Here is a 24,669-nt window from a genome sequence, read left to right as displayed (position 1 = left end):
CCAGGGCCAAAGAAACACAGCCCGAGGTGGGAGCATAGCAACATCCAGCTCGGACAAACCATCTCCCCAGGGTGCACATGTGCAGCCACGTGCTTGGTGCCCTTCCCACCAGCCAGAGGGCACAACGTCACCAGAGGGCCAGCAGGCCACTAGCCCTGGCCCCAGGGCCACCAGTCAAGGTTACTGGTGACGCACCTGCCCAAAAAGCCAGTCTGGGAGGAACCATGCCAGCCAAGGAGGAACCTTGGCACAAGGGAGCGGGTGGTGGGGCAGGGGGGACTGGCCACTGTTGACCTTGGGAGCTGCACAAAGCACAGGAGGTATTTAACCCCCTGCAGAGCCCCTTGAAACCTCTTCTGCACGATAAACCTCAACAGCTGAGAACACAGGCAGTGTTTTCCTTACCTTTTTGGCAGAGTATCACTTTCAGCTGACTCTGGCGGAGCTGCTATGACCGAAACAACAGGTTACTCGAGGTGAGTAATGGGAACATCTGAATCTGTTTTAATAAGAGAAGAAAAATGTTTTCTGGGTTTCATTTAAGCCTCATTTATAAAAGTAACCTGCACTGTTAGTTGCTTCCCATCTCTTACAGCAGGTGGAAAGGGACAGCAAGCTGGCCTCTGGCTGCCTGCAGTGTCTGCACTCACCCTGCCAGACAGTTATTTGGGACAAGTGTAAAATCCTGATTTGCTAAAAGCTTAATAAACTGTCACATAGAAAATAGCACAGTATATCACCCCCAGACATTGCTGACAAAACCCTATGAAGGAAAGAGCTAAGTAGCCGTTGACAAAATTGATAAAAACTGAGACATATTTTTTGCCAAATACATAGATCTAATAACAGACCCATCAAAGAGGTTACCTGGAGCAGAAAGACAGCTGGTCCAAACACCACACACAGCTGGCTTGTCCCTTGTCCCTGTCCTATCCCTTCTCCAACACCAGGGCTGTGTGTACCCTTGTGGAGCTTTCAGGCTGCCCTGTGCCCCACTTCTGCCTGTCCCCCTCCCTGGGGGCACAGCCTGACGCCCCAACCCATCTCCTCATTGTCTCCCTGCAGGAGTGGGCTTGTCCTTGTTAAAAACCCACACCTGGACTTGATGGAAGAGGATGTCCTGTACCACTTGGACCTGGGAACAAAGACGCACAACCTGCCAGCAATGTTTGGGGACATAAAGGTAAAGAGCAGGTCCAAAAGCGAGGCAGCAGCTCCCCCCTGCGCAGGCTCTCCAGCTGTGAATCCAATGGTACTGCCAGCCCATGCTCAGCCCGGCTGCTGCCAAAGCCCCCGTGGGGTGGGGTCTGGCTGCTCAGCTAAGGGACTCCATAGCCAAAGCAGCCTGGGCAAGGAGGCTGTCTGTCCTTGTTTGTATTGGGCAGAAATCACAACAGAAAATTATCCTTTTAAAAACCTGTAGCTCTGTAAAACCTGATTTAATATCGGCCCCATGTTGGAGGACAGACAGAAGAGGCAATTGTCCAAAGAATCTTGATCATCATCTACTGGAGACAAGGGAAGGAGAATGTCATATCAGTTGCTGCTGTCAAAACTGACTTGTCACTGTGGCATCCTCTTTAATTTCAAACCAGAGTCTTTCCCATGTTGTGCGGGGGAAGAGCCTCAGTGCCCAGGGCTGGAGCAGCCTTGCACAGCACAGCGTGGGCTCCTGTGCCCTGCACCCTGGCAGCAGGATCAGCACTGCCCTGGCAGCTGCACACTCATCCTCCTCCTACCTTCAGCAAGCATATTTCCTTTTAATATGTAAAATTTGTCCTTTTTACTCCCTGACTTTATGGCCTCTGTGCCATCAGCGGTACTCACTAATTGCAGTCAGCATTGTTCATAGAATAAATTTACCAATGAGCTCCTCCAACATCTGGGTTTGCTTTGCTATCAGTGGTGATACTACCAGCTCAAATTTGCAGAATTATTTTAGATTTTCTTGCCTAGGACTGATACCCAAGTATGTGCAGCTGTATGGCTGCCCACACCCAGGGTAGTCACCACCCTGCCAGAGTGACAGTCTGGGTTTCATATTAACTCCTGGTTTTGTGACCCTCAGGCACTCCAATTGATGGTGAGGAAGTGGCATCCCACTGCTTTGTCTGGGAAGATGTGCCTGGCTTTTGGAATAATTACCAATATATCCAGATGGGGCTTGTCCGGCTTGACCAGCCTCTGCTGCTTGACTGAAAGGCAGCAACTGTGGTGTTTTCACCTCAGAGACACCTCTGGCTTTGCTGGATGCTGCAGCTGGGCGCTAGAGACAAGTCCAGACATGCAAAGCTCCAGTTTACCTCTGTGCAGATGTTTTAAGGCGAAGTGAGGGAAAAGGAGTCGGGTTCTGCTGGAGGGTTTCAATCCAGAGTTTTAATCTGACCTGCATGCTTCTGAATCCCGTAACAGCTCCAACAGAACCTTCCGAACTGCGTGGTTGCTGGCTCTTTTAACTCAGGGAGAGGGGGAGGGAAGGGGTAGGGATCCCACCAACCAGGGTGGGCAGGTCTCAGGTGCATGGAACACCTGGGTGGGCCAATGGCCCCCAGGGATGCAGGGCATCTTTTGAACTCTGCCAATCACTCGATGCCCTTCTGGAATGCCAGGTTTGATAGACAGCACTCAGCAGGGGTCAGGGTGGGGGAAGGAGAGGTGACTGGCACCTGGGAAGGATCGGGATACCTGAGACAAACTATGCCATCACATCGCAACCCCTGGCACAGCCACCACTGCCACGTTCAGGCTGACTGGGGGTACTTGTTCTAGCTAAGTACCAACACGCTAGTATTTTATTGCAGTTTGTCTGCGTTGGCGGCAGCCCGAACAGGATGCGGGCGTTTGCCCAGTTCATGCAGCGGGAGCTGGGGCTGGCGGGTGCCGGGGAGGACGTGGCTGACATCTGCGCGGGGTCGGACCGCTACGCCATGTACCGGGCAGGGCCCGTGCTCTCCATCAGCGTGAGTTCCGCGCCGCGCTCTCGGGGCCCTGGGGGCTGCTGCTGGCGGGGTCCGTCTGCTCCGGCGCAGGGACGGGGCTGGCATGACCTCTCCCTCTCGTGCCCTCACCTCCCCCAGCACCCACCAGCAGAGCTTTTTCCTCTTTTCACTTTTTGGTTCAGCCACTACCACCAGTGCAACCTCAGCCATGGCAAAGCTGCTCCTGTTTGAATAGCATTCCCCAGCACTTGCACTTTCCATTTGGAAAGGGCCACATTAACAACAGACATGCACATGTTCTGCTCAGCTCAGTTTAGGAGGCAAAACCACTTCTCACCACACATGAACTATGAAATGCTGCTGGGAGTATTACATTGATACAAGCTCTAAAAGAAAAATCTGGCCTTATTATTAATTAATCTTTCAGAGCAGGATTTTTGGCACTGAACAAAGGAAAAAGCAAACACAGGCTGTGCTGGGGAGCATTCACACCCAAAGTTTGGTCCTGACACCATTTCTTCAGGCACAAGATTAGTCTGAAGTGTGATTCACAGCAGATGGAATCACTCACACAACAGAGCTCGTGTTTCGTCCCTCTGACAAAACCAAACCAATCCTGACCAAGGGAATCAAGCCTAAGGGAATCAATCTGAGAGGATCCAAGGGGGACAACTGCCACAAGATTTGCTGTTCCCCAGCCTGGCAGCAGCAGTGACACAGCCAGAAGCAAACCCTCACTGAGCTTGTGGCCATGCACCAGCTTTGGCCAGTGCAGAAGGGGACACGGGGCAGAGCACATGGCCGCCCTGAGAAGCATCATGCAGAGCTGCTGCCAACATCACATTTCTGCAAGTTGCTTAGAAACACAACTGAGCTCAAACATACAGGGGCAGGAACACAGATTCCAGCTCTGAATATTTACAATGAGAATTAATTTTTTAGGCATCGGCAAATAAGCCAGGCTGATGTTCCAGAATAACAACATGCAAAAAGGTTTCATATTTAAAACATGATACAAGGCAAACAGAGCATTGGTCTCACAGCAAAGGAAAGGAGACAACGCAACACAAAAACTGGTGGTGTACCTTAATCAATGGAGCTTCTAGGTATGCTTCCTTCAGGTTTTTGAAGGTGATAGCAAAACCAAAAAAATGTGAGGTATTTTCAAGAGGAAAAACCAAACTCTACAGCCACAAACACTTTTTGTACTTAAAAGTAAAGCTAAGAAAAGGATGTTGGTCTAGCAATGAAGCAGAAGACAGATGACCAAGCAACAGAGCACTGGGCAGATGCAGCAGAAGCCCCAGCAGCTCCAGGCCTGCAGAACTTCTGCCAGCCTTGGGGAGCAGAGATGGGAGTGAGGCAGTATTGTCTGTGGAGGGTGGGAACAAGCCAGCAGCGGGGAGCCGGCGGTAACCAGGCAGGGGCTGGGGACAGAAGGGCAGCAGGGCAGGGAATGTCAGCCAGGAAGAGGGACAGGCAGCCTGCAAGGCACGCAGCAAACACCTGACCCTGAAGCCTGTCCTCACCGATGGACACAAAACCCTTCCATTGTCCATTGTGCCCAGCAATGTTGCAGAGATGCTCCAATGTGGAGTGAGGACAGGCTGGAAGGCACATGGAGAAGGGAAGCTTCAGGTTGTTCTCACTGAAATTCACCACTCCCAGAGCACAAGCAGGACACAACATAGTGCTAGTCAGCACATGGTGTAAGGACTGGCAATGCATGGGGAAGGTCTGGGAGCATTCAGATGTTGGGATGTATTTGTGGACCTTCCTTGAAGGACAGGCACCATCTGTGTGCCTGCACAGGGTCCCCAGGGATGAACACCAGCTCTACTAGCGTGAAGAACCTTTAAAGCATCAAGGGGAGGAGAAGAGGTTAGACACCTCACCTGCACAGACTAAAAAGACCCCAAGATGTCTCTTCCCCCTCAAAAAAATTGCTGTTGGCATCATCAGCAGAAGAGGCCACAGCACAACCCTGAGCTTGTTGCAGTCATGTACCTGTCACCTGCTGCAGCCTCGTGGGGACTGATGTTTCTCTTTTCTCTCCTTCCGACAGCACGGAATGGGCATCCCTTCCATTTCCATTATGCTTCATGAGCTGATCAAACTGCTGCACCACGCAAAATGCCGGGACGTTACTATTATACGCATGGGTACTTCTGGGGGCTTAGGTAAGCGATTCATGGTCTTTCTTCAGAGCAAAACAGCTATTATTAAAAAGAACTCTCAGCAATAGGTCATGCAGCTCTGAACTTCAGCATTTTTCCAGGTCTCTAAATATCCATCATGGTATTTTGTTTTGGGTCAAACACAGAGAACTTGTGATGACTGGTTTGGCAGAGTGCACACCCTCAGAGTGTACAAAGGCCTTGATTCCACTACAGCCCTGTGTCACTTTCCAAGCAGAAAACCTGGATTAGAGGTGACCCAAATGAATCCGTGTCTGATGGCTGTGGTAGTGGTGCTGCCCATCCCATCCCTGCACAAGCTGATAGGGGGATACAGGATCCCCAAGAGTCAGAAGCAGCTAAACTCCTGTCACTCAGCACATTCTCACAATCGCTTACCTGGTACTGATTCTGTACATTTTACTGGTACATCCGTGCTTCTTCATGAATTTCAATTATTCTCTGACATCTTCTTTACTCGATAAAAAGAAGAGCCCTGCAAGCACATATAGATCTATTGAGATTTTCCTCTTGTGTTGAGGTTTGGCAGCAGGCCACAGGTGTTATGAGCCCGGGCAACCTCAGCTTCCATTTCCACAGGGATCAAGGCTGGCTCTGTTGTGATCACTGACACGGCCGTGGACTCCTCCTTCCGGCCACGTTTTGAGCAGGTGGTGCTGGACGATGTGGTGGTGCGGAGCACCGAGCTGGACAAGGACCTCGCCGAGGAGCTGCTCGCCTGCAGCAGGGACATTCCTGACTTCCCCACGCTCATTGGCCATACCATGTGTACCTACGACTTCTACGAAGGTAAAACCAGCTTTGTCTTCCTTCCTCACCACACATAATGCCAAGTCTTTCTACTCCTCCATGGACAAAGCTATCCAGGGAACCCAGGCCCTAGAAGGGCAGCAGGCAGAGACCCACGTGGTGGGGCACGTGGTGGTGGGGGGCCCAGGCAGAGCAGGAGGCACCCTCAGAACACACAGTACCACTGCTTGCACCTTGCTGAGTTTGCCACCAAGCTGCTCCCTTACTGCAAGATTGTCACTTCAGAACTACCAAACACTAGGAAAACATTCGGTTGCCTGTGAGATTTCCATAAACAAACTTTGGTTACTCTGGAACCATTTCCTTTGCAAAATTAAATGCTGATTGCAGAGTAGATGAAATGTAATAAATGAAGAATTAATAATCTGAGCACTATTTATAAGCCTTTAGATCTGCTTGCAGATGCAGCCATCTGTGTATTGCTCGAGTCCATATTTTATTTAAACAAAAAGCCATTTGAGAGGATTAAAGTAGGAGCAGCAATAAACTGAAGAGCGGCCCAGGCTGGCCAGCCACAGGTAAGCATTTGCCTGCCCAGGGCCTTCAGAGAGTGCGAGAGGAGGAGCTGCACAGGGCACAGGTCTGCTCTGAGGCACACCAGGACAGCCAGAGCCCCGGAGGGGTTAGAGGCTCAGTTTGGCATGGCTGCCCTCACTGAACACAGCGTTCGTCCTGCCTGCAGCGGTACCTGGAGCTGCACCAGGGGAGCACCAGTGCGCTGGGACCAGCTCCCCGACCACACCGGGGCTGCCCAAACCAGGAATGCTCCAGCTTCCATCCCCACCAGCCTCTGCAGAAAAATTAAACCCACATTAAAGGGGTTTCCTCTCCTCAGTGTTCCCATTCTGCGCAGCTCTTCTGCAGCCAGTTGGCATTTTTGGGATTTAACCTGGCAGACTTTCACAGCTGATATGCAGCAATGGCATGTCCCCACAGAGAACAGCATCCGCTGGTACCTCCCACCTTTCCCCTACAGAAAGACACATCTCCATGGCTGTAACACTGAGGGGAATACGAATTAACCACCTGCTCACAGGAAAACTTTGTGGGCACTGCTGGACTTCCCATTTGCAGCTGTGCTCCATAACGCCATGCAAGGCCAACAGTGACAGTTCTCTGCTTCCTTTCCAGGTCAGGGGAGATTAGATGGTGCATTATGCTCTTTTTCCAGTGAAAAAAAGTTGGAGTACTTAAGGAGGGCTTATGAGGCCGGTGTGAGGAATATTGAGATGGAGTCCACTGCATTCGCTGCCCTGTGTGGACTGTGCGGCCTCAAAGGTGAGTCTTGTCGCTTCCACCTCCTCCCCACACACAGGTTAAATCCCCTCCAAGGGTCCTGTTCTGTGTCAGAGGGCCAAACACACATCCTTAACGATTTTATCTAGAAAAGAACACTAAAGCAAATTTCATAGTTCAATAACAGCTCGCTCCCTTCCCGCCCCTCCTGGCCCCGTCCCGGCCGTGCAGCCGCAGCTCCTGAGGGCTTGGGGGCAGTGGAGCCGCGGCTCCCGGCTCCGGCCGTGAGGGCCGGGCAGGGGGGCCCGCTCCGCCCGGGGCCCGGCCGCGAGCTGACCGCGCTCCGTCCCCCCGCAGCCGCCGTCGTGTGCGTGGCGCTCCTGGACCGGCTGGAGGGGGACCAGATCCGGGCGTCCCACGAGGTGCTGTGGGAGTACCAGCAGCGGCCGCAGCGGCTGATCGCCGCCTTCATCCGCAAGCGCCTGGGGCTCACCCGCACGGACTGAGGTGGCGGCACCAGCACGGGGCCCCGCGCCGGGAGCGGGCCCGGCCCGGCCCGCGGAGCCCGCTCCGGGAGCGGCAGAGCTGCGGGCCCCGGGCTGCCCGGAGCCAGCGGACCCGCGGTGCGGCTGGGACCGCGCTGACACCGTCTGCGCTGGCAGCGAGCTCAGGCTGTGGATCTCCAGATTCCTCACTCCTGGCTCCAGCCGCCGTAAAGGACTGTCCTGTTAGGGCCAGTCCACAGCGATCTTCCAGGAAGGAGTTCCCTTTGCTTTGGGCATAAAGACAAAACCTAAGTAAATAACATTAAAATTAATCCATATTTGTGACCAGCCAAGGGGTCTGCAGAGCTCTCCTGGCATGAGCAGCCTTGGTAGTGCTGTGCAGAACTCTTTTACTGACCTGCATGTTCTCCACTGTTCTGTGGACCTTCCTTGAAGGACAGGCACCATCTGTGGGGGTTTCACTGTTTTGTGAACACCCCACCCAAAATCCTCATTCTGGCCTCACTACATCATCAACTAAAGGCCCGACTTACTGTTGCACTGAGGTAGCCCAGACTTCTATAGACTTCTACTCAGTCCCTACCCTGAGACATTACAGACATGAAAACAACCACAAGTCTCAGCCTAAAAATCTGTACCCACTATTTCAAAACCAATGTCTGTTCCCTATAAACTTTCTTTTTCATTAACATCTTGGTATTTATAAAATATGACAACTATTATCTCAATTTCAGTGGTGCAAATTTTTTTATCTTGTAGATCTGCTTTTAAAGGCAAGGGGGGGAAAAAAATCAATTTTCTATTGACCAATCCTAGGTCTGGGATGAGGCCTTTCTGGGAATTGTCTCGCAGCCAGTCTGTTCTCCACAGCAGAGCACTGCTGGTCTCCACAGGAATATCCAGGGAATATCCCCCAGGAATAACCGGCTGTGAGGTGACCAAGTGTATTTTAAAAATAACGAGTTACCCCAAAGGAGGTACCAAAATAAAAAGCACAAATACACACAGAATTGTAATTTTAGCACAAGCACACCAAGACTGAGTCCAGAAGACATCACTGCCCCAGCTCAGGGCAGGCTCTGCAGCATTTCCCCACTAAACTCAGCTGCAACACTGGGATTATACTGCTCCTGGGCTGACCCTGTGCTCACTCTCAGGAGTATGTCACACCAGAAAATAAAGAAATAAAGATCTCAGCTCTATTTATAATTTGTACTGAAAAACTAATCTGCAATATGAAATTGAATGAATGGTTTGCAGTAAATATGATGCAGCGAGTTGCCTTCTAAATATAGACAAATGTTTAAGTTTCATCTTACCATAATCAAGGAATATTAGAAACATTCATGGCAATGAAGATTCTATAACTAAAAAAACCAAATTCTCAAGAAACCTGTAAAGAAAATTGTGGGATTTATTCATGTAACATAGTAAAACCTAAAGTAACTGCTGTGCAAAACTATTTTAGACTTCTGCTGCCAGTTCAATCCCAATAATTCCTACTCGAGGTGCTGCACATCAGATTGGCCTGGGCTGTGTGCAGGAGTCCTTGAGCAAGGTGTCTCACAGTCAAAGGGACATGGGCAATCCCACTCCAGGAGCACACAGCCCAGCCTCTCCAGACCCACACCAGGCAGGTGTGACGTGGAGCAGCCCAGCTCAGAGTGCTTTAGAATGGCTGCACACACAGGGAACTGAGCAGTCCTAGGACAGCCAAAGGGAATTTAGGGTTTGCATATCGTGGGCCAGACCAGAGCCCTGGTGCTGCTCTGCCCTCAGACGAGACCTGCTCTACATTTTGAAAGCTGTAGATTCCATGTCTCTTCTTGGAAGCTTCGGTGGTGGAAGTTTTGACAAAACCTCCCTTGCATAAAGTGTTTTATGCAGTCCAGCTTCTCGGAGAGCGAGCTCAACACGGAGCCTGGGGTCAGAAATGACCTGTTAAAAAAACCACAGCAATGATCAGTAGAAGCCAGAAAGCTCCCTGAGGAGCTGCTGCCTTTCCCCATGTTCTCCACGCACACAGCCCCAAGTGCAGCACGGACTCCAATCTCCCCCTGGCTGTTCCTACAAAATCCAAGTCCTTCAAATGTCTTTAAGATTTTTCTCACAGTGTTGCCTTGTGCTTACATGGCAGTGCCACTTCCTTTTGTCAGAATGACAATCTGAGGGGAAATTACTTCTGGAATTTGTCAGAAGTTGTCTGACAAAATTTGTAAGCCCCTTTCCACTCCCTGTTCCATGGTGTGCAGTGGGACTGCAATGGAAGTACAAGGAAGAGCGACACGTTGGTTCCAGTTCCAGCATCACCTCCCCAGTGCCCAGAGCTGCTGGACACCAGCACTGGGAACATGATCCACAGCCCCTGCAGCACTGGGAAGGAGCACAAGGATGTGGAATCACATACTGCAGCCCAAGCAGCACCAAACCTGTCTGGAGCTGAAACAGAGAGAGCATGCTGAGAATTAAGACATGGGACCCAAATATACATGTTCAAAGCATCTTTAAGTGAAGATTTGTCAGAACCTCATACATTGGTCAGATTTGGGGAATTTTAATAACCAAGCAAAACACACACCTTCCCATTACCAAACTGAGAAGCTTTAAAATGTGTTTGAATGGGCAGTGCTAGACAACTTTAGCTATACACAATGTAGAATTTCATCTTATTCAGCGTCAAAAGCTTTTACACTGCAGAATTGTACCGTAGCTCTTCTCTTTTCATAATTAATTTTCAAATTCCAGAGTGAGAATAATTACAAATATATTGACTGAGCAGATAGGGAACAGTGAGGGAATTTAAAGATATTGAGATGTTCCTTGAGTGCATTTGAAATTGTGGGAGCAGCCTTCTCAGCAACCTGAGTGCCCTGAAACACGAGTACAGCCAGTTCAGTTCCTGATTCATTTACACAGCATGATTACAGCCCCTTACCTGCTCTTCACTGTAGGTGTGCAACCTGAACAGGGGCTGCTGCAGCTCAAACTCCTCCTTGGCTCCAATGCCCATCCGAGCTTTTGACGCCACCGTGTCAGCCACTGCTCTGGCTGGATCTAATTTTGCAACAATGGTAACCTGAAGACACAGTATGAAAGTCCCAATTACTCTGTCTGTGTGGGGCTAAGGTGAGAGCAGGTCATTGTCAGGAGCACACCCTTTGAGAACACCATTGTTCACTGTCTCTGCAGTGCCCCTGTAACAGCGGCGCAGAGGCAGCCTGGGCACAGCCAGCGTGTGTGAGGGAGAAGCAACAGCACCCTGAGCTCTCCAACAGACACTGGCCTGAGCTCGTGTCCAACCCGCTCTCTACAAGGATCCAGCAGCCTCAAAATTCTGCAGTACCCACAATTCCTGGAAGTCCAGACTTTCTTCTTTTTCTTTCAATGGAAACAAAGGTGTTCAGGGTGATAATTCAGAATTTTATAGAGTCATGGGCAACAGCATTGAGTTATATGCCCCAAATAATACAACTCTGTTTCTTTCTGAAGTGCATCTGCTTTAACTGTGTAATTTCCTGTGGCTAGATCAATATCAAAGACTCCCAGACACTGTATTGTGCCAGAGTTAATATTTTTCATTTCTTACTTTCTTTGTGTTAAAATATCCAGATACAGGCTAATACTACTTTGGAAAAATACAGAAAGATGCATGAGCAAAATAGCTAAAGTCAGGAGCCCATACAAAGAATGGCTAAAACCAGAAAAAAGTACTTTAAATTGCATACGATAATTTTTTCATCCATCTCTTTAATAAAATATCACCTTTGTATTTACAGGCTGCCCAAATCTAGACACAAATGGCTTTAGTAAAGATCTTTTCCCCCCTCCCCATACAAACATTGTACATACTTTATGAAGCAGCATTTCATTAGTGTGAAACAAAGTATATATGTGGATAAGAGAAGTATAATGAAGTGGGAACATCCAGGCAAATGCCCCTCTAGAAGCATTTTCTACTCTGGCAAGAGAATTGACTCAGTGGGAAGAGCTCAACAGATCACGACTACCAACCAGCCTCTTTGGAGGAAAAACAAGGAGATTACATACAAAAATGTAAATTAAGACAAAATTACTCATTCAAAAGTCAGCAGTATAAAAAATTACCTTAGCTCTACTTTTACTATGACATTAGAAGCATTAGTAAGCATTTTAATTACTAAAATAAGTGTGTTTTTAAAAAGTAATGTGCAAAAGTTTCAGAGACTCAAATATCTCTGAAGAAAAGTCATCCAACGTGTGCAAGTTTCCAGAATTTAAAAAGAATATAAATTACTCATAAATCTTGCCTTAGACTCAAGGCAGACTTAAGGTTATTAAAACAAACAAAACACAGAAAAAATCACAGAAGAAAAATCACATCCAGCCTGGAAAAAACCCGTCTCTATCTCCTCTCAGATATCAGCAGCTCCTACAGTACAATTTAATGTCATAATGTTCCTGTTGTCAGAGCTAGAAAGGACACAGGATTTATAACAGGAGAGAATTACTCCTGGTCAGCCCTAACGTGCCTTTTACCTTATTCCCTATCTGCTTTTGAGAGACCGTTCATTTATCTTTGCCTGCCCTGGCAGTCAGTGCAGCCAGGGCCAGCCCACCTGCCGCCGCAGCGCTTCCAGGCGCTTCTCCTTCTCCTCCTGCTGCCGGGCCTGGAGCAGGGCCAGCTCCTTCTTCTGCAGCAGCCGCTTCTCCAGCAGGGCCCGTCGGAACTGCACCCTGCCGGGCACAGGGAAACGCTGGGCAGTGACAGCGCCGCTTTCTGTGCTGCCATTCCCTTCAAACACTGCCTCAGGTTCTCTAGACACACCTTCTGAGGCCATGGTGGGTCATCAAAATGCCTCAGAAACACAAAGGTGCTTTTGCATTCCAATGTGTTCTTTTTGTTGGAGTTCCTCGCTTTGGGTTCTTTGGGCAAGGGGAGTTTGGGGAGTTGTGCTTTTTGAATTGTTTCTCGGGGGGTTTTGGCTGGTCAGTTGTTCTCTTAAACCACTTGAATAACCTTTCAGATTCCATGTCTAGACCACAGATTTTCTCCAGGGCTTTATATAGCCCTGGTACTCTTTTTTTCTCCCCCATTTTCTTTGCCAAGAAGAAATGTTCTCTCACATCTGTGTATGGCAGAAGAAATCTTTCCTATAACCCTTTCCATTAAAAGAAACACCTCACTCCCAGTCTTGTCACTGGAAAAAGAAAAAAAACCTTGAGACTTGCACCCTTCTTTCAAAGGAAAAAGCTGGAGGTTCACACCACTAACTCCAGAACTTTACCCACAGCACTACTGTGCTGCTCCATCTTTCACTGCAGGGATTTTTAGACTATTGTGCAGAGTCTGTTCCTTATGGAGCTATAGATATTTGTTGGGATGTCACTTTTAGTCCTTCTACAGGAGTTGCCAATGCCATGTTTTGAATTTGGAGAATTACTCTCCTGTTGCCCTTCAAATTTGAATTCGCCTTTAGAGAAACTGAGACGAGACAGCTGCTTCAACTACAATAAAACATGTATCGTTATTTTCTTACTCAGCAAATTTTAGCAATTTGGAGAGTAAGAAAATTAAGTTCAAAGGAGAGTTCAAAGAGTAAGTTCAAAGGGCAATAAACTGCAGCAATCAGAACTAAACCTACAGTTCTGCTGGTGGCTAGTGAAGACCTCTGTGTCAATAACCCAATCACAATTAGCAGGACAAACAGATTTATCCCACGAGTGTGGTACAAGGCTGCCTGAGGGTACTCCAGAGAGGCTTCCCGTTTCTCACAGCGTCCAGTGTAGTTTAGGCAGAGAAATGCTACAGCAGCAGTGCTCAGGGGTCATTCTGTGCCAGGGAAAAAGCCTTATCTGCTTTTTATATGGAGAACATTTAATAAAAAAATAGACCTTTTTTTTTTTTTTTAATGTCAAAAATTATACTGAAATCCTTTCACTCTGCTTGAGCTAACTATTGTGATACATGTTTTAAAATACTCCAGAGTTATCAAACATGAAATTAAGTACTCTGGAAGCTTCAGTGCCAAGCCAAGAAGGAAGACTGGGGGGCACTTGGCCAGGCCTAAGGTCAAACACTTTGTGTGCCCCTGGCAGTTTTCCTGCCCAGGGGAATACAAAGCAGTGCTAAACTGAGGCATTCTGCAGCCTCTCTGTGCCCAGTTTGAACAGTGCAGGTGATGCTGACTGACTGCAGCCAGGGAGCAGCCAGGGAGCGGGGGCAGAGCCAGGCACCACCGGGGTCCTGCTCTGTGGCTGTGCTGCCATCCTCCACAGGCTGCAGAGAGCACAGCCAGCATTATCAAAGATGGAGTTCATTATCAGCAGGCAACGGCACAGTGATGAAACCCACACCCAGGGAAGGCAGACACCTTGGAAATACATCCTCTACTGCACATCATGTTCCTAAGTTGGAACGCCCTTCCAATACTTTTCTATACTTGGCTTTAGGTGCCTTTAATCCCTTACTTTGACTTGGTCAGAGCCCTGGCTATTGCAATTACAAACGAAGACCTGAATAAACAGAACACCTTAGACTCTGTGATAACAGGGTTTGTTTTTCATAAACAATCCCAATTAGTTAATTTTTAATTAATTAATTAATTAATTAAGTTTGATTAAAAGCAATTCAGGATAATAGCAGATTTTTAAAAAAATATTTTATTGTACCAATTAGAAACTCTATGCACTATCCAGGCCATCTCCTGTACTTGTAATAGTCAGTCAGCCCATTTTTTCCTTTTCCAAAAGACCCTGAAAATATGTTGGATGAGAACTGTGGTACCAGCCTGTGCCATGTTTCATGAGTGCTCTCCAAAGACTCAAACCCAGTTTCTGTGCTCTGGCAGGTGGCACATACCAGGACACTGTCAGTTTTGCAGCACTGCACTGAACGTGACAATGCCACGTGTGCACCTGAGCCTGGACAGAAATGTTTCATTTCGTACAGTAGGTCAGTTCTGAGTGACAGAATGCACAACATTTACTGACTTCTGATTCACTACAGCCTGAAGGGGTGATTATTTCCTTCTAGTAATTCAAATACATGTGTTCCTTCTCCTATGAGCTAAAACCACAGCAGGCATGTTTAAGGAAAGGTGGAGATATATTTGTACCATAAGGACACAGACATATAAATTGAGTTGTCAGAAAGATGTCCTAACAAAGTAATACTCAGTAGTGTTTCCCACAGGATCCTTAGACCAGCTTTAATATTCTAATGCCAATGGCACTTTAATCCTTTTTTAATTGCACTTTTGGTCCACACAACTTGGTGGCTTCCTCTATGTAAAAAGAGTCAGCCTGTGCTTTGAGAGCAGTTATAACCAGACTACATGCAGCAGTTTTGTGTTCCTCTGACAGAGGGATTCCTCTATGAAATCCAGTATTTCTTCAACAGGCTGTGAAAGGTCATATTGTGCAACAAAGACTTGGCAATTCAAGCCTGAGCAGGCTCAAGTCCTAAATCCCATCAAACAGGTGAAGAGCATCTACAACTAGATGAGCAATTTAGGACTCCCTAAGATAACAATAAATATCTTTGAGTTTGTTAATGTGTTCCTTGCACTTGCCCCTCAAAGAAACCAAACCTGATTATAAATCATTATGCAAAGTGAGATATAGAAGGTCTTATTACTCAGCTACATTTTATGACAGTTTAGTGATTACAATGGTCTGAAATTTTGATGGATGTTAATTAATTCATTCAAACTGAAATAAATTGCATCTAGGATACAATCACCTAGGATGCAACCTTACTAGATGGTTTGAAGCGTTTGCCAAACATGAAGGAAAAAAATACATTATCCTCAATTTATTCTAAAAAAGAAAGTCAGGAGATCAAAGCAAATTAGATTTTGAGAAGATCCTATTGATACTAAAGATATTCACATTCAATTTTTTTTACCTTTCTCTGTCTTTGGCTGCTTGTTCAGCCATTAATTTTCTCAATTCCTCCAGTTGTTGTAGATCTCTCTCCTCTTGTTCTTGCCACTTGAGCTCTTTCTCAGCCCAGTATTTTTTCAACTAGAGTTTGACAAAATACAGCATACCAAATAACACTCATTCCAAAGCCCAGACAGTGAGAACAAAGCAAGTAAGAAAAGCATTAAGTTAGAGATTCCAATTTTGATCCTTTTAGAATAAAATTTCTGTTTTAGAGCACTGCAAGCTAACAGAATATTTACTAGGAGAGCAAGAGGGTGTGGAGCTCCCACAACAAAAGTAGTGAAATCAGACTGTGAACACTAATTTGAATATATTTTTCCACCACAATTTGAAGACCACCACTTCCATTCTGCTTGCATTCCCCAGAAAAGCAGCTGCAGTATGAGGTTATCAGCTCTTTTCAGGATCTAGGATGTAAAATACTCCAATGAAACAGATGACTGCTGACCCCAAACAGCTGCTGTTCCATCTGTGCATAGGCAGAGGGCTGCTCTATCTAGCCATTACATACAGCAAGAGAAAAGTTTGCACAACCAGAATATTTACAGATAAAATGAATATTGGTGGCGGTTGGGTCAGCACTGGCTCCCTAAACCTCTTCCTTCCCTGTGGTTCCAGAGCCACCTGCCACTACAAACACCATGTGTACAAAGGCAAATACACAGAATGAAAAGAGAAGCAGCAGCAAAGCTACTGGTGACCTAAGCAGCAGCCCTCACTAAATGTCCCTCTCTGTGCCACTGGACTCAGAGCTAACAGCTCAGTGAAACAACCACACGGATTTCTGCCATATCACTCAGGTTAAAAGGCCGACACAAATACTTGTGGCACAGCTTGATTTTCTAAAGAGTTACATTCACTGCAGTGCATTTCTGGCCTTCTATTAAGCTGCATCCAAGCCATTTCCCAAGGAGTCAGCACACAAGCCCTGGGAGCACTGTCCCCCAGGGGTGCCCCTGCAGCCGTGCTGCGCTGCAGGCTCCGTGCTGCCGGGCTCCCCTGCTGCATTGCAGCACACAGCTGCAGCACTGGCAGCTTCCCCGGGCTGCTCAAAGCACACACCTGTGCAGGCAGACCCTGCTGTGCCCCTGGGCTTCTTCCGTGACACAGACACCGTGACTTGCTGAGGCTTTTTTTTCTAAGAAATGCAATAGAGTAACATAACTGGTGTGTCAGATCAGGCAGCTTTAGAGCTGAAATGGACAGGAGAAAGACCTGACTAATCATTTGCCCATCCCTACATCAGTACATAATACTTTACAAGAATACATGAGATCAGCTATAGATTTTAGAAGCAATGGTACACATTAATATATGCAAAAATGTATAAAAGTTTCTCATACTTTCTCTTTATCCTGAGCTCTACGGATGGTTTCCTGTTCTCTCTGTAGCCTTTCTCTCTCATCTTCCTTTTCTTTTCTTCTGGCAGCTACAGCAGCTTCTAGTTTAGCAGCTTCTTCCTGCTGTGCTTTCCACTGTAGAACCTGGAAGAAACAGTTGAAGAGACAGTCCTGCAGCAGACTGTGTAACACTGATCCTGCCAAGCTGAGACTGGGAAGGAAACTCACATAATCCTCTTACAAAGTAAGTTTTATAATCTGATCAACAACACAACCATTTAGCAAGCACCACCTTTCTGCATGTTCATGTGCAGCTCCCAGCTGATAGCATAATATGCAATGAAATCACATATGAAAAGTTTTTAGGCAAAATTGCTAAAACCATCTCAGTAATTCACCTCTCCCTTCAGCACTCAGAACCTGTGAAGGGATGGAGACCAAGAGTCACAGAGCAGAGTGCATTTGCAGCCCTGAGCACAGGCACTCCTGTAACAGCTCCCTGCTCACACCCAGGGCTGAGTGCAGGGACAGGGACATCACCTCTGTCAGCACAGATGGTGCAGCCCAGTCTGGGAGCCCTGCTCAGAGCCCTGCACACCTGACACCCCCTCCTCTGTGGGAGGAGAGGCAGTGCTGCCTGGCACAGCAGGACAGGGACGCATTCCCTGCACCCCTTGCTGCAGGGCCTGCCACACTTCCGAACAAAACTGCCTGGGGTGGCACGGACCACCCCGCCCAGCGTGCCAAAAATCCAATCCTGACACAGTCCTGACTGTGCTGGTAAAGGAGACAGCTTGTCCCCACACCTGGCCATGGGCAGGGACTCACCTGCAGTGTCCCAGCCAGCGTGGCCCAATGCACCTCGGGGCTCTCACGAGCAGTTGTGTGCTGCTCTGTTTCACACTGCTTTCTACAGGATCAATGATGTCTCCTTTTTGTTGGCTTGCCAGCTCCTTTTCCAATGGATTTGTCAAGTACTAACAGAACTCTGCCTTCCTCTAAGGAGCAAGCTTTGCAGCCGTTTTTCAGCTGGTTTTCTACACTACAGCACTTTAATACAGAGATATGAAAATGCTTATAATTTTTCCACTTTTACTACATTTCACTGGCTATGTGTGCAGATTATTAATTATTCTGGTTTGTGCTTAAAAAGATGTTCTGTTTAGAAATCCAGCACTCCCCATGGTCCAAGGTTTTCAGAGAGCTGCATCTCTGAACAATGCCATGCTTGCCCTGCTTCTTCCTAAAATACCAATTCTACTTTTTTCTTTGATATACACTGAACAATGCTGTGGCTTCTCTGGAGTGCAGGCAAAGTGATAACATGAAAATAACCTGAAAATGCAGAAGTTGCAAAGAGGACAGAGCCAGGCTCTTCCAGAGGTGCCCAGTGACAGGGGGGAAAACAACAGGCACAGGCTGAAACACCTGAAATTCCAATGCATTCATCACTTCCCTACTGGTGGCTGGGGGAACGCTAGAACATGCTGGCCAGGGAGGTGGGGAGCTGTTTAAACCTGGATTCCACACAGTCACCAGCTGTGCCTGACCCTGCTTGGGTGGGGGTGACCTCGGGGTCTGGAGAGGTCCCTTCAGCCTCAGCTGCAACACCCAAATCAAGCTTCCCACACACTTGAAATTTGTGACACCAGGGCTGTCAAAACTGAAATCCTCTTGTAGCAATTTTGCCAGCAGCTTGCTCATGCAGTTCAGCGGTTTAAAAATCTAAAATAAAATGCTAAATTGTTTCAGTTACCCGTCACTTGCCACACTAATGAACTCAAAAAGAAATGCTTTGAAAATGAGTCAGAAGAACATGCAATCCTTTCTACCTTGTTGTTGAAACAGACTGAAGCAAAACCATATATAGAGAAAAGACTTAAAATCTGACAACAAGCAAACAGTGAGTGAAATCCGCAAAAATCATGCTCAGATTGGAGCTGGGATAAGCTGCAGGAGCATTTGAAGGAGCTTTAAACTTCTGTAATAACGTCACAGATTTTCTCAACTGATATGAGGTAACAGTCAGATTATGCAACAAAAAAATTGCTTTTTGTAAGCCTGGATTTCCCTACATCCTGCCTCCCACTCCTTCCAAATGCTCTGCAATGCTGAGGTCAATGCCACCCGGTGCACTTCATGATGCAGCCTCAGTTCCCTCCATGTCTGAGAACTCTCCTGATCCTCTGGCTCTCTTCCCTGGACATTCATTTATCTATTAACCAGGAGCTTGTTTGGTTGTTTAATTGGCTTGATTGCAGCCATTAAACTGCTCTCAACAAAAGCTGCATTTTCCTGGTGCTTCAGGGGAACCAGTGCCTGGAAATGCCCGTGGAGAACAGAGCAAAGCCTGCAGGGAGTCTGGGACGATGGCAGCTGACTGCAGGAAGCAAACCACACTGCAGCAGTGAACAGACACAGACACTAATCTGTCCTGAGATCATCTCAAGCCTCCCTGTTAACTCATTTCACTGACAGCAGTCTGCGTGGTGCAAGTGACACCTCACCCTCGTGGTGTGCCACCGTCACCTTCTGGGGCTGTTTCCAACAGCTCTTTCCTTACAGCCCTTTGATCCAACTCAGAAATCAATACTGGGGCACAATCTAGGTTTCTGACAGCTCATGTACAAACAAATGAGCATAACCAAGTACCAAATTCACAACTTCACTGAGCTGACAAAGCATTAATCACACAGCAGTGTTCCCCAGACAGAAGTGATGGGCCAGTAACTCAGCGTGTATCTCCCCTCCCACAGTGCTCCCTACACTGCCCTAAATCACTACTAACACATATATTTACTCAGGGGCTAGAACATGCTTTCCATTTTTTAAATTTCAATTCTGAATCTACTTTTTCATTTTTTAGTTAGGTTTTTAAACCTATGACCCCAAGGACAATCATAAAAATGGGTAACAAGGATACCAGAGGAGAGTTTCACTGTACCATACTTGTTCACAATACCCAGTTATTATTTTCTGTATTCAGCACATGAAATTAGTTTTGACTATCCCTGCTCCCTCCCATGTTTGTCTAATCCATGCCTTTTCATTAGGGCAAAATAAGAATAATTTCCTTTAAAAGAATTTATAATTGTGACAAAAAGGACATTATTCCAACAAATACAACCCCCCCCCCACTGTTCAAAACAACAAACAAAAAAGGAACATTGATAAAAACCAGAGAAGCAATGTATGCAAAATATGTATTATATGTGACTGTTTCTGTAGGCTGGCCTTATGCCATGGCTTTTCCAAGAACAAGAGTTGAAATCATATAGGATAAAATGTTCTTAACAGAGCATAGGTAGAATGTAAGTGTAGAAGTGTAAGAAGTAACAAAAATTAGACATTAACCAGGTGATTCAAATACCAGCATATTTCACTTTTTAAACCACATTTGAACATTAAAATCTGCTGTGCTAGAGAGCAGTTCTAGTCCTACAGCCCCAGATCACATCCTCAAGAGGTGGCAGGAGTGGTTCCAAACCAGTCCTGTCCATGTGGTGGCAGGTTAGAAATGAGGATCTGGGCTCTGGCTCGTGGTCAGACAGGACAGAGCAGAGCCTGAGCTGCATTTCCTGCCCTGGGCAGCCCCACCTGGCACTGGGACAGCACCAGGGCTGGGCCAGCTCTGCAGGGAGCATCTCCTGGCCTTTGGTGCTCTGCTGGCCAGAAGGGAACACCTGATGCTGAAGTGCCAGGGTCCCACAATTGAAGTGTGCCAAGAAAGCCTGCTGCATTCATCGGGATTTTGTCTCCAGAGGCAGGATCACGTCAGTCTGGAGAGCAAAAAACCTCCCAAACAACAATTCTGCTTCACTACAGCAGCAATCTGGGAGCACAGACTGTGCCAAAAAATTAACGTGTTCTTGATTGCAATCTTCCATTCCTATCAGTTCAAAATCAGAAGGGTATCTTTTACTGTGTCAACAGTAAATATTTTAAAAAATCCTAGTAGTTTAACTAATATTGAAAATACACTGAAACCTGGTTCTTCCATTGCCTGTTCCACAAAACTGTTTTCATTTTAGCAGTACAAGCACTGCCAACATTAGGTTCTGAAAGTTTTTAATTACAAATGGCATTTCAAGTACATTTCACGGGTCATGCATTATTAGAGGAGGTTTTGCCAAGTGAATTATTAAATTGCTGTGCTGAACAGAATGCATACACACCTTTTTTCAGTTCATTATTTCAGTGTTGCATATTATAATAATGTAAAGTGCTCTACAAACTAATTAAAGTAATAAATTAGTTCTTTCACTGTAACATCTGAATAGCAATAATGTTTTTACCATTCACCTAGTGCTACAGATACAACTCTTTTATAGACAAAACAATGCAGAATAGCACCATGTGAGGTTTTCTCTTCAAGCAGCAATGACTTTTCATAATCAGACACAAGAGGTGGCATCAAGCTCCTCAGCTGGGTACCCAGGAGCACAGGGCAGCTGGCTGTGCTGGCAAAGGTCGAGCAGAGGCAACCTCAGCTTTGGAAACAGAGGAAAACGCGCACAAGGAACCAAAAGGATGCAAAATCCTGGGAGGAAGGGTGTCAGGAATTACTACCCAGAGCTCAGATCACTGTGCCACACAGACATACTAAGCTTGTAGAATCCAAATTCTAAGCAAAAGTTCCCAATAATTGTGTGATAAAGCCAGTACTGCTTGTCATAAGGGAAGGCATAAAAGGAAAATCCTCTGAGATCCCACTCTGATGTTTTCTAGCTCACTTTTTCAACTGTATAAAATGACACAAGCTAAATACTCTTCCAGTATTTCACAGAGTTTTATTAATCTCTGAATCACTTCTGCTTATCTTTCCTTATCTATACTATAGGTTGCAATTTTTGTTTTCTTCTTCCAGTTGTTCACAACTGATTCTAAGAATCCCTGGGAAAAAGATTTAGGGGGTCTCTTCAAGAAAAAAAACTTCACAAGTGAAGATTCTACATGGTAGAAGAAGCCACAAAAAAGAAGAATCACAAAATTTGGCTAGCCATGGAAGCCCACAGCAGAACAGAGCCAGCCTAGTCATGGTGGGATCACAGGAACACCACAGCTGCAGGTCAGGGCTGCATGGTCACAAACTGCAAAATGGGAATATGAGACAACTAGAGATTCAAATACTATTTAAAGGAATTCTGTATTCAAAAAATCTCACGCATAAAAAAAGAAAACACACAAGGTGTCTCCCCACATTTGGGCCGCAGTTCCCACAGGTTGTTGTACAGAGCAGGTGGGAGATCCCAGTGAGCCAGAGGCACAAAGCACCATTCCATGTTTCCCAGTGGGGCCAGCACAGGCTGCCTGAGCTCAGTGTTGGGCACGTGCACCAAAAACCACACAAGTACCCAGCACATTGCTATTGGCTGCCAAAGCCCCATGTCAGGCTGCTGAAGGTGCCCTTGGACCGCAGGACAAGCCCAGCAGCTTTTGGGTGAGCCCAGGCAGAGCCCAAGCAGTCCCTGGGAAGCAGGAAACAAGCTCTGGCAAGGATGGGCACTGCTCTACGAGACCAGCATCGCCCTTCCCACAGCACTGCTCAGTCATCTCAGCTGCTCACACTGTGCTCGGGAGGGGGAGAAAGCTGGGAGCCAAGACAGCCCAAAGCACACTGAGAAATGTGCAGATAACCACAGTGATCCACTGCCCAAGCCAGCTCGAGTCCTCCCCTCTCCTTCCTCTCCCTGCGTCATCACCATCTCCTCTGCTCGGGGTCTTGCTGAATATAGAATTGAGAGTTATCCCATTTATGGCAAGTCAGAGATACCTCTTGGTTCTTCCAGATGGAAGCCACAAGGCACAGAGAGGCAAAAAAGCCTCTCAAATGCAAATCTGGATTTAAACCACGTCAACTATGACATTTTTCCTTCATATTTTTAAAATAAGGGCTGCAGCCAGAGGATGAGTTGGTGACCGAAGGAATTCTGTTTCTAGAGACATGGCCACTTCAGAGCTATGCCTTTCTAGACTGTTCTGAAAGAGAAAAAAGCAAAGCAGATGTAAAAGGTGATTGAGTCATAAGAAGTCATGTGCTGAAGAAACAGCAGGATTGCAACACCAGCCCTTCAGTTGGGATATTGCTCTGGGTCCAGTTCCTAATGGACACATCATCACACAAGGATGATGATTTTGTTTAGATTTGGCAAGCTTTTTATTTCCCCACACAAGATCCTTGCTTTTTATCTTCTCTAGAACTGGTCAAACTGAGATCACTACAAGATTAACATGGAAAACTTGTTAAAAGGTGACTTTCAATGCCAGCAGTGCAGCCTCTTTACTTGCAAAGTAGCTCAGCCATTCATACTTCAGATGGAAGCAGCACATGCTGATCTGTGTCTCCTGCCTGAGCAACTCCCTGCCATTCTGACATGCACAAAAAAATAAAACGTTTTTAAGAAAATGGGAAGCAAACATAGAAGAAAAAATAAGTTAAAGACCCAGTGTCCCATAGAAAAGTAAGGAGTCAGTCAATTTCTCTCAAGAGTAATAGAAGTTAAACACAGAATCCCACTTAGGTTAACAGGATAATAAATCCTTTGAATTTAAATATTTTACAAACTAACCAGGAACGTAGAAGTGTGTGATACAAAACTAATCGGGTTTTTCAAGTCACTAACTGTATGGAAATGTCTATCCAACAACTACTAAAAAGTAGTGCACTCCTTTTCCAAAAAAATGTTTTTTTCAAATATACTTGCATTCACCCACAATTTCTCAATACAAACTCTAGTTCACCTGCTCAGACTCTTGCCTGTGTGTGAGGACTAGGAAGAGGGTAAGGGATGGATGTTGTAGCCATTCCCATCTGCAGGACAGAGCTGCTGCAGCTGGTCCTGGGCAGAGTGTGACCCTGCCAGGACCTGCCAGCCTGGCCCTGCCAGGACCTGCCCAGCACTGGACACACAGGCAGGGTTTGGGCAGGCCTGGCAAACAGGGGGCTGGGGGGGCATTGGGCCTGCTGGCAGCTGATGCCAAGGAGCAGGAGCCCCAGCAGCTGGGCACACGCAGCCCCCAGCCCTGGGGAGGGCTCTGTGCTCCCCACAGGTTTCACAGCTCCAGGCAGGACTTGCTTGCCAGGACTTTGGAAGCCACGAGCAAATTGTGTCGCAACAAAGCTGACATTGCCAAGGAAACTGGGATGTATGGGAGACCTGCTACTGATGTGTAATTGTATTAACTGATGATAATAAAAAAAGACTTGCAGTATTCAAAGCCACCACACACAGAAGTATAAAATATTAACAGCGTTATTTCTGGAGATACAATAAGAATAGGAAGTGTATGCATGTATTCCTAAATGGAAAGCTAATGAGATGGGTGCCTCAGGGTGTGAATACTAGAGCTTGTAAAAGGGAAAAAAATTAAAGTGTATATTAAGAACAGTTCCCTGGATTCTGAAATATTACAGGGCAGGGGAAGTTCATCCAAACAATATGAAAAAGTCATCATTTTTTAAATTTAGAGAGTGCTTTTTTATAAGCATGGTACATATAATTTTTCTTTTCTCAGGTGTCAGTAACCTCCTGAACTGCCACAAAGGTTTTAAAAAGCCAATATGTCAGGGGCTGCAGAAGGAGGTGGGAGAAGTTCAGATTTGCAGAGGGGCTCCACATGAGATATCCCCAACCCAGCAAGAGGCATTGCTGTTCACGTTCTGTTGGGATGCTGATGGCAGAGATGTCCTGCTGTCTGTGCTCTGTGGTTAATG

At 46.7% G+C, this 24,669-nt stretch overlaps 2 protein-coding genes across 4 annotated transcripts in view; one reads left to right on the top strand and one right to left on the bottom strand.

Annotated features, from left to right (window-relative positions):
* Window positions 1–305: 305 nt before the first annotated feature.
* UPP2 (uridine phosphorylase 2) lies at window positions 306–8,417 on the top strand. 2 transcript variants are annotated; one of them, XM_009088222.4, is made up of 7 exons: window positions 320–476; window positions 1,066–1,183; window positions 2,802–2,960; window positions 5,005–5,119; window positions 5,717–5,926; window positions 7,079–7,225; window positions 7,541–8,417. In XM_009088222.4, the coding sequence occupies exons 1-7, from the start codon at window positions 451–453 to the stop codon at window positions 7,687–7,689; spliced, it is 924 nt and encodes a 307-aa protein (XP_009086470.1). In that variant the 5' UTR covers window positions 320–450; the 3' UTR covers window positions 7,690–8,417. The 2 variants fall into 2 exon arrangements, with proteins under 2 accessions (XP_018766773.1, XP_009086470.1); XM_018911228.3 differs by lacking the exon at window positions 2,802–2,960 and having other exon boundaries at window positions 306–476.
* Window positions 8,418–9,085: 668 nt separating this feature from the next.
* Window positions 9,086–24,669, bottom strand: part of CCDC148 (coiled-coil domain containing 148) — a 45,134-nt gene continuing 29,550 nt past the window's right edge. Inside the window, exons 11-15 of one of the 2 annotated variants that reach the window (XM_030241682.2) lie at window positions 16,959–17,099; window positions 15,575–15,693; window positions 12,285–12,402; window positions 10,625–10,765; window positions 9,086–9,627 (exon numbers count right to left, since the gene is read on the bottom strand). In XM_030241682.2, coding sequence (XP_030097542.2) covers window positions 9,481–9,627; window positions 10,625–10,765; window positions 12,285–12,402; window positions 15,575–15,693; window positions 16,959–17,099 — 666 coding nt within the window. In that variant the 3' untranslated portion in view covers window positions 9,086–9,480. The remainder of the gene's footprint in view (window positions 9,628–10,624; window positions 10,766–12,284; window positions 12,403–15,574; window positions 15,694–16,958; window positions 17,100–24,669) is intronic. The other variant, XM_030241683.2, reaches the window with a different exon arrangement.

The sequence above is a fragment of the Serinus canaria genome, chromosome 7 (assembly GCF_022539315.1).
Source record: "Serinus canaria isolate serCan28SL12 chromosome 7, serCan2020, whole genome shotgun sequence".
Classification (NCBI taxonomy): Eukaryota; Metazoa; Chordata; class Aves; order Passeriformes; family Fringillidae; genus Serinus; species Serinus canaria.
This window is presented reverse-complemented; position numbering and strand designations above follow the sequence as displayed.